Raw genomic sequence first — 10,651 nt, 5'->3', positions numbered from 1 at the left:
CGTTGTTATAGCCTTTGTTTTAGCGCGATTGTTGAAATTAAATGTGTCGTAAAGTTATATTCGGAAAGAATAAACCAGTTTTATTAAGAAAAGACTTGTGTCGCTAAAGTTTCGTCGGAACGAATTTACGGGAAATCAATTAACAAACGGAGACGTAACAGTATTTTTCTCAATGATACCAATCCTATCGACGTATGACTGCTTTTATTACTAATTATGTAAATAGTTAGCTTTTATCTCTAAACAATACTCAAAAAATGAAGAAAAAAAAACTGTGGTGTACAACTCCTACGAAGACGTAAACAAAATAGAAAATATAGAAAATCCTAATAGCAATATATGTGTAGCTTTGTTACAGAGTCAGTATACATTCAAGTACCAGAAACAAGCCATTGAAATTGCACTGAATATAAACGATGATGAAAACAAAGATGTAAAAATATATTTAGAAGATATAAAACTACTATTGGAACTAGGAACTACTGGAAAAGAAGCTTCTATGAACAGAGAGAAAGTTTAGGTATTATCTCCAGTATTAACAACACTATTAGTTATCAGTACAGAGAAAAAGACCATTAATACAAAAAATTTCACCCCTTTTTCTGGTGGAGGTATATAGATGATATCCTATGCGGCTTTAAGGGAAGAACAAGAAATTATGTGATTTTTGAACACATTAACAAATAACTTAAAGACATAAAATTTACAACAGAAAAGGCAAAAATAGTTGATCTACTTCATTTATATAAAGAAAGCGCACTACCGAACTTTTGTAAACTCACGAGAGTTACCTCACACGAGAAAAAGTAAAAATCGTAACATTAAAGTGTATAACAATGGCACTGAGACTATACACCAATGAAAACATGCAAAATGAAATTCAAAACTTAAAAGAATGCTTTAAAACAACAAGTCAGTACCCTCCATACATAATTGATGACACAATTAAAACGAATAAACCAAGAAAAAGTGAACCAAAAACAAGAACAAGATAAGAGACCAAAATACTCAAGAAGAACAAGAACCAAATGTGGATTAGTACCATTTGTAGGTGTTATTAGTGAACATTTATTAGCTTATGGTAGAAATTAAACATAAAAAGTAAGATAGTAGCTAAACCAGGAACCATAATTAAAGGGTTTTTACCGAAGTTAGATATTAGTGAAAAATATGGTGACGGCATAGTGTATAAAATAGAATGTTAAGACTGAAAATGTTTCTATATGGTAGAAACATTAGGAAAATAACGAATAGAGTCAAGGAACAACAACAACAAGAAAGAAAAAAAAACAAAAATATTCAAGCGTAAATGGGCCCGGCATGGCCAGGTGGTTAGGGCGCTTGACTCACAATCTGAGGGTCTCGGGTTCATCCCCGTCACACCAAACATGCTCGCCCTTTCAGCCGTGGGGGCTTTATAATGTGACGGTCAATCCCACTATTCGTTGGTAAAAGAGTAGCCCAAGAGTTGGCGGTGGGCGGTGATGACTAACTGCTTTCCCTCTAGTCTTACACTAAATTAGGGACGGCTAGCGCAGATAGCCCTCGTGTAGCTTTGCACGAAATTCAAAAACAAACCAATCAAGCGTAAATGAACGTATGGTTGAAAAACAAAATAATTTTCAAGAAATGTAAAAATATTGCATGTAGACAAAACATTAGGAGCACCATTATATTTATATTAAGTTACTTTCATGAAAAACACAGATGTAGCTAGGATAATTTTAAATACAACTATTTGATTGAATGTATATGTAATTTGAACGTTGTGTGTGATCATATCTCACTGTCAGATACGAAACGTTGTATTCAAATAAATCTACTGTCCAACCAATAGCTGCTTCAAAAACGATATATATATATATATAATTCCTATAATGCTTAATAATCATCACACATTACGACGTGTACTGTTTATTGTATTTCAGAATTTAAGAACGTTGTATTATTATCTTATATATATATATATATCTTATAAATCTCTGTGTCTGTCTATTTGTCCGTTATATAATGTGGGATGATAGTTTGGAACAAGGGGCATGTTAATGGGGAGCTCACAACCTCTCCGCCCCATTATTGCTGTTATTGAACATTTATTATCTTTGACGTAAGTTAACGTTAACTACGTTCATAGATAGCGCCACGTTCTAACACCGAAAAAATAAAACTTTATTGACTTTTCTATAACAACATAACACAGTGTGGGGGAGGGCACAATAACGTCTTATATATCTTAGAGAGTGCGCTAGCACTCTCTGTGCACGAATCAATGTAAAAAATATGGCCACCGTTATTGCAATAATACATAAACTCAGCTGAAGTTTCTTCTCCAACAGCCGTTTCTTCCTACTTTGATCCGTGACCTTTCAACTTCAGCCCGTAAGACACTTCTGCGGCCAATGACCAACAATTAATTAATCACATGAAACACTGTTGAAGGACATTAAGAGCTGGGTATTGAAGGTGGGTAACAGAAAGTACACCTACCGCCATTAATTTAGCCGCTACCTCTTCCTGCAAAGTCACCCTGACCATCGCACAGTGTATACCGTGTTTTAACTATATACTTTGTTTGTTTGTAATTAAGCACAAAGCTACACGGTGGGCTATCTGTGCTCTGCCCATCACTGGTATCGAAACCCGGATTCTAGCGTTATAAGTCCGCAGACATACCGCTGTGCCACTGGGGGGCAACTATATACATAGTGAGTTCTTAAAGCTTGTACAAAACCTTTGGTGAGTTAATAAGGAATAATGTAACAAATTGTTGTCTTATAAATAAATTGTATGAAAGTTAGGATTTTTGTGTTATTTATCATACCATCCACATTCACAATTTTTAAAGTTAATAACCCGGACAAAGGACTGGTACCTCAGCTTGTAGCAGGAATAAAAAGTAACATAATAATTTGAATGTGTTCGTAAATGATCTACCTGTTTGTTACTCAGTTAATATTTACTTATTATATATTTTAAGAATTTTTCTCTTTCTATGGGCCATAGTCCTAAACTGAAATTACCAAATGATTTCATTCGCCACGCCCACCAAATTGTTTGTAATAGTCGGTATTTTTTTTATTTCAAGTAAGTTACATTTTTGGGTAATTAATATTATACATTTGTATATAACTTATATATGTACATATTCACAATTCAAACTACGTGTAGCATGTAAATAATGATACAGAGTTTATTACCCAGTTATGTTTTTTATAATAGAGTCGGTGTACCATATGTAGGGATGGCCAAGGTACTCAATAGGCATATTACAAGTAAGTATGTACGCTGAAACAAAATCAACAGTGACAGATACTTCTACTTTAAAAGATTATTGCCACTCACTTTCATTTGTTTCTCTACCCAACAAACCCCAAAACAAGGCAAGAAGCCAAACCAGAAAGTGACTAACTCACCAAATTGTTCATCTTTCTTCTTCTTGTTTCAGTCGAGATAACTATTATTAAAGTCAGTTTAAACCCAAATCCACTCTATGTCATAATTCTAGTGTAAACGATGTTATCATTACCCCCTTGAAGTTAGCTTTTTTTTTACAAAAAACCTGGTGTTCTTTTAAAATGTTTAAGTACAGGGTGAGGCAGTATTTACCAGCCTGTAGTAGGTGAACATTTAGATGACTGTAACGTGTGGAATACTCAATGCTTTGTACACTATACAATCGGTGTCTGTAGGGGGTCAACACTTATATTATGTATGAAGTGAAGGAGTAAAATAAAATAAATAACATAATTCGAAATTTTAGTCAGGGGTAAAAACATCATAAAACAAGTATTAAAAACATTTTGTAAATACAGCTACACATAGATCATCCCTACATGACTTTCAATATTATAATTTAATGTTACACGTAAAATGCATACTTGACTTTATATTACTACAGTTGGAAGTTATATATATATTCCTGACTGTTGGTATGTAGTATGTTTATCATAATATTATGGTTATGTCAGGGTAGGCATCAATGTAGTGTAACTAAGATCCTAGGTCTTACGTACAAGAAAAACCAAGTTGAGTCAAAACATGTCTTGATTATTACAGACTCGAGTTTACCGACCTCGTTTTGTACTCGTGCATTTTACATAGTGAGTTCTTAAAGCTTATACAAAACTTTGAATGAGGTAATAATGAATACTGTAATAATATTCCTGTTTGCATTCTTTTTGGCACTGCCATCCCTACATCATTTTACATTTACAAAATGTTCTTCATTAGTTGTTATTAATGTTTAGGCTTACTTGTAAAGTGTCAATAATGTCTGCTATCCTGATCCATAACTTGCCTTTTGTACAGTATCTAGCGGTGCTCGTGTATATCTTCGAAAACGTTTTGCAACATGTCAGGTTCTACTTATTTGTTAAATATAGGGCTTGATATATTTCTGATTGGTATGATAGTTCGTTTCTTAGTATCCTAGTGCAACGGAAATCTGTGCCTTGAATTCCTACAGGGAAATGAAAATGAGACTTAGCCCATTTTCTGGAATATTGGTGGTTGAAGTCTTTTCACCTTCTATGTACTGATAAAGTTGGCCATTTCCAGTTTAATGTGCATGTAACCACCTATATTGTCCCCCAATGAGTCAGCGTAACCTTACGGATTTCCAGCATTAAAATACAAGGCTCGATTCTCCATGGTGGACAGAGAACGCTTTGTATAGCTTTGTGTTGAAGCAAACAAACAGAACCATATATATATATTAGCCAGATAAATTCTTTAAACTTATTTATTCATATATGTGCAATACAAAACTTAAAACATTTTTGATGATGAGATTAGTATTAAGAAGGTGCTTCTGCTTATTTGTTGCTCAACGCTGCCAGTATAGCTTAGTTTGGCGCCAATTCTACCTGAGTTAGATAGAACATTGCATCAGTAAGAAAATTGTTTGTTTGGTGAATTTTCGCCCAAACCTACTAGAGGGCTAGCTGTTTCTAATGTTGAGGTGATAGACTGAAAGGATTGCACCTAGTCAAGTCTTGGGCTACTCTTTACCAACGAATAGTAGGATTGACCGTCATATTAAACAATTCTTATGCATACATTTGGTATACTAGAGAAGTACGTTTTACGTGACTGTATTTATAGATAGGACGTTTATTAGAACAAATAATGTGCGACGCAGTTAGTTTAACCTTTGAACTTAAGAACCGAGTGAAAAACAGAAACAAAGTAGTAATGTACAAAACTTCATGGTTGTAATTTTGATTTTTGTCTTTTTGTCATCAAATACAAATCGATTCGCTTCTACGTCGTTTTACGTTTACATTTTACGTCAGTTTCCATTTTGAAAATCAGTTTTATTTATCATATATTTTGCGAAATCTGTTCATTGCAAACATTGAATAAAATATAACTGTTGTTAATCCTTATTTGGGATTACAAAATTGTGCTAAAACGTGTCCGAGATAAGAATATTGATATTTGATGTTATTGAAAAAGTTGAATCCAATATGTTTTTGAAGATTAATTTTCGTATACCTTTCAAGGTGACCAGTGATATACAATATGTTTTTGAAGATTAATTTTCGTATACCTTTCAAGGTGACCAGTGATATACAATATGTTTTGAAGATTAATTTTCGTATACCTTTCAAGGTGACTAGTGATATACAATATGTTTTGAAGATTAATTTTCGTATACCTTTCAAGGTGACCAGTGATATACAATATGTGTTTGAAGATTAATTTTCGTATACCTTTCAAGGTGACCAGTGATATACAATATGTTTTGAAGATTAGTTTTCGTATACCTTTCAAGGTGACCAGTGATATACAATATGTTTTGAAGATTAATTTTCGTATACCTTTCAAGGTGACCAGTGATATACAATATGTTTTGAAGATTAATTTTTGTATACCTTTCAAAGTGACCAGCGATATACAATATGTTTTGAAGATTAATTTTTGTATACTTTTCAAGGTGACCAGTGATATACAGTATGTTTTGAAGATTAATTTTCGTATACCTTTCAAGGTGACCAGTGATATAGAAGCAGTACCAGTCATTAAAAATGGCAGAAAGTGATTCTTCTCCTATTGCTGAATTTTTCCAGGATCGTGGCGTTCTCATCACCGGAGCAACGGGCTTCATGGGAAAGGTAAGATTGGCTTTTTTTTTAACTTAGATGATCTTATATAAAATGTTATCATTGTTGCTAGGTTTTATAGACAATTCTATCATTCCCTCTTGATATTTTTACGTTCTACAGTTTCTGTACGCTTAATCCGAAAATGATATCCATTTTTCTCCATCGCGTACAGCTTTTTCACAAAACGTCATAACGCAATACATAAAAGAAAGAGCACAACACGTAGTTTTAAGACTAAAAGACGTAGATTTTCACACATAAAAAATCAGGATGAATGAGGATGGACATTCGTTTGACATCAATGTTCTTCCCTTTTCTTCAGTTTGTATTTTTGTTAACAAATATAATAATAAAAACTTTCATTGTGGTAAATGAAATAATAATTTGATATAAGTAAGAGTTTTTTTCTTCTTCCTGATTTGAAACAAATGAATATTATTTTCAAAATCTGTGTAGCTGAATTATGGAAAATTCGTGATTAAAACCAAAACAACTTTTTATGAAACTTAAATTCGCGGGCTTGTGTAATTAATTCGCATTTAACAGATGTCAATATTCCTATCTATTGTGACACCATTCCACTGTATGTAATCTTCTACTTAATTTTTCCTTATATTTTGAAAAATAACTAAAAAAAAAGAGCAGGAAAAAAAGCGTTGATGGCGCAAGGATGTCAACTAAAATGACGTTTATAGTAACAGGGTACTGTTTTTTCGTGGTTTCTCTATGTAGTCTGAAATACACTGCTGTCCAAAAGTTCAACAAATAGTTTGTTCCTTAACTTTTGGACACCGATATATATGGACGTGACTCACTATGCCTATGTATATATGTGTGTGTGATATGTATAAGCATATATGCATGATTTCAAAATGTAAGTGCAGACTTTTCGAGAACAAGTAACAACTTAATTGCTCAAAGGGATTACAAATATAAAATGTTGAGTCTTTATTATAAAAAGGAAAAAGTATAAGCAAGTGTTATATAAATATTACTTATTTTAAGTTTATATAAGTTATGACCATTTTCTTGCCAAAAGTTCCTTTTTTATGCAAATGATACATGACAATTTGCTTATAAGATTCTTTAAAGTCGCATTCAGGAAGATTGTTTGTCTGTTTGTTTTGAATTTCGCGCAAAGCTACACGAGCTAGCCGTCCCTAATTTAGCAGTGTAAGACTAGAGGGAAGGCAGCTAGTCATCACCACCCACCACCAACGAATAGTGGGATTGACCGTCACATTATTACGCCCCCACGGCTGAAAGGGCGAGCATGTTTGGTGTGACGGGGATTCGAACCCGCGACCCTCAGATTGCGAGTCGAGTGTTTTAACCACCTGGCCATGCCGGGCCCATTCAGGAAGAGTAAATTAGTTTGCCTTAAACGCTCAAAAACAAAATACAACATTTTTGTCGAGAAATGTCGTGTCTGTTGCATTTTGTATATGTCTAAAGTATTACACTAGCTGTTTATGAATTTAATCGTGCCTTCAGAAATCAGCCAGCCGTTTTCTAACTGAGTAACGTTTTGTATAACTTACAAGATAATTTTAATGATTTGATTACATTTTTCTAACCATATTCGTAATCTATATTCTCTTTTCTATTGTGGTCTTTCTTTTTAATAAGCGTTGATATTATAGAAATTTTAATGATCAGTAGAAGCTAGATACCACATTAATAAATAAAAATAAGCTTTAACCTCCACACCCAGAGGTTCTCTTTTACACTCTCTCATAAAATTGTCTTTAAACAAAAAGGTATACAATACACTATCTGCGATGCGTTCACTATGGGGATCGAACATAATATATATACAGTTGTCAATTTTAATTATTTTTTATCGGGTTTCACCGATTTGTTTAGGATGGACGGCGTTTCATTGAGTGCTAAAAACAAATCTAGATGTTTTATTGCAAAAATGAAAGAAAAAGTTAAAATATTATAATTTTATGTGCATAGTTGTTCCTTAACTCAAATCAACAAGGATCTTGAGTTTCACTTTTTTCCCATCTTTAAATAATCTGTGCCAAAAGTTTAAAGCTTGCTCTGTCCTAACTAAGGTGTATACGAGTTATGTTACCTAAATAATCATAACAAAATATATCTGATGGAACTCGCAATTTAAAAAAGTTTAGTAAAACCAGTAATTGTTATTCCCAAAAAGATATCTTGAAAGCAGCTCTGAACGCAAGGTGACTGCAAATTCTCTACCGAATATTAATTCTCTTTAGTATAAATACAGGATCATTTATGTGGGCTCACAGTATAGTAACAATTACTAATACTTTCCATATATTCTCATTAATTAAAACACAAGCAGGGGCGTAGAATTTGTATCCCCCCGACACAACAAAATTTGTCTAAGGGACAACCAGTTTTACCGCTATACTTTGCCCATTGGACAAGTAGTTTTTGGTTTGTTTTATTGTTAGAAAAAACACTCCGAGGAGATTTCTAGTGAGCTACGCATGTTTCTAAAAATTTTTAACTGCAGAAGTCTAGCACGTACTTAAGAACATTTAAAAATATGTACCTCTACACCGTAAACCAAAACTATAAACATTAATATACATCTTCGTTTAATTCACATTCCCCAGTTATTACAAAGTAACAAACATATTTAAAGTGCCTACAGTACTATGGGAGCCTAATAACGTTTGACTGCCAGTTCTACCATGAACCACGATAGTGATTCACAATAGGGTATCGCACAAGAATTTGCTCAAACTCGTATAAAACATTCGGGCAAAAACCACCTTAAAAAGCAAACTTATTCATGAAACAACACTCAAAACCTTCATTTTCAATAGCTAAGATCACCCAAACATTGATAATAAGCAAAATAAATGATTTCAAGATTGTTAGACAAAATCAACATTTCTCGATTTGTTCATACAGCGAAATCGGCTAGACAGATATACTAAATAAAACGCTGCAAATTCAATGACCTATTTAAAAATTGATTATTTTTTATTGGAAGTTCATTTACGTGGTTATAAATAAAAATATAATAGGTGCAATGTTGTTCTGAGCGGCTGCTTTTGTATACGAAATTTCAGGCACTAAGCCACCTGGTTCAGTAAATAATTACTTTAAAAGACACGAAGCTTTATTGAAAGCGATGTTTTAGATGTACGTGTTTCATTTGAAAAGGCTGCTTTTCTACTGGTAAACTTTTATATGTGCTTAATGAGGGTTGTGTCTTAATCTGGGCATATATTTGCCCATTGCTGTGCATTAAAAGAACAACATACAAGATAATTAAAAACTGAGAATTTAAAATCTACAAATAGGGATTACAAAAAAAGTAACCTGACAAGGCTGGATATCTACTGCTGACAGTTTGCTCAAGCTACAAATCCCTATTATGACTCCACTATAAAATTATTGCAAGTGATATCTACTGTAGTGTGGGATCACAGAGGAATTTTGCAAAGCACGGATAGAGTAGTTTTGAACTTTATTCGACCTCCTTAATTTTTTCATGCTGCGAAATTTTCTAAGTCATTCATTTTCAGCCAGCAAAACCTCCGGTGTTTTCCTAGCGTTCACGTTAGTTGGAAACTACAACTCGTGCATTTTCTAGCGCATTAATTGTTCATCGCCATTGTTCATCGTTACTCGAGTTTGCTGTCTCTAAGTGAATTTCCACAACTACATTTCAGCAAGTTTTTAACACTGGACGATTACCATAGTTGATTTCCCTACTCAGACGACGATGGTGATTCTTTCTACTGTTTCTTTTACGTAGCTGAAATTGTGAGTGCGTATTCAGTATTTATTACCACTGCATATAGCACTATTTCATATAGCTATTGCTATTTTCAAATAGTTGGTTTTAAGGTAGCGGTTGTTTTGTGTTGTCGATAATTGGCGACTTACGTTAAGTGTGTCACTGTTGTGTATTTTGCATGCATTATTTGTGTCGTCTTATTCTAGCAAACACTTGTATACAGCAGAACATACATGTGTGTCATGTAGACCTAAAAAGGTAAGCATGTTACTGGATTTCTTTAAATTGTATTAATCCGTGTTGTATTATCTTAGAAGAAAAATTATTCCGTTCTGGTGAGTTTGCTTTGTTGCTGCACTTCTTTTGTTAGATTACACTGTGACACTGATGGAAGCCAGTCATTAAACCTGTGATAAAATAATCTTTGCCTACAAGATGGTTTATTTTACTTGCTGTAACTGCATACCAGTAAATGTGTTTATTCTTTATTGTACATATGTTATTTATTTTGAATAAGTTCAGTGAAGTGGTTAGGTGGAAAAAAAGCCAATGCAGCAGTAAACTGTTGAAAAACATGTAACATTCAACTGAACGCATATGCACTTATGTAGCTTAAAATTTATTTCCCATAAATGGACATAATAAAACTTAAGAAACAAGATTAGTAAAAATTGTTAATTTAAAAAGGGGATCAGGGATCGTCAAAAAAGTAAAGAAACAAGTTGACTGAAAAATCAAAGATGATAAGTACAGTAGACATGGAGTCAAAATAGGGATTTGTAGCTTGAGAAATAATGTAGACACTATT

General features: G+C 33.3%; 1 protein-coding gene across 6 annotated transcripts in view; it reads left to right on the top strand.

Annotated features, from left to right (window-relative positions):
- Positions 1-10,651, top strand: part of LOC106458904 (putative fatty acyl-CoA reductase CG5065) — a 67,989-nt gene that overhangs the window by 3,423 nt on the left and 53,915 nt on the right. For 4 of the 6 annotated variants that reach the window (XR_002610459.1, XM_022385268.1, XM_022385266.1 and 1 more), the window contains exon 3: positions 5,993-6,116. Coding sequence is in view for 5 of the 6 variants with exons in the window: in XM_022385268.1 (XP_022240976.1) it covers positions 6,030-6,116 (87 nt within the window). In the remaining variant the exon portion in view is untranslated. Of the gene's footprint in view, positions 1-3,248; positions 3,273-5,992; positions 6,117-10,651 lie in introns of those variants that run through there. The other 2 variants (XM_022385267.1, XM_022385269.1) reach the window with 2 other exon arrangements.

Source organism: Limulus polyphemus, unplaced genomic scaffold (genome assembly GCF_000517525.1).
Source record: "Limulus polyphemus unplaced genomic scaffold, Limulus_polyphemus-2.1.2 Scaffold532, whole genome shotgun sequence".
Taxonomy (NCBI): domain Eukaryota; kingdom Metazoa; phylum Arthropoda; class Merostomata; order Xiphosura; family Limulidae; genus Limulus; species Limulus polyphemus.
This window is presented reverse-complemented; position numbering and strand designations above follow the sequence as displayed.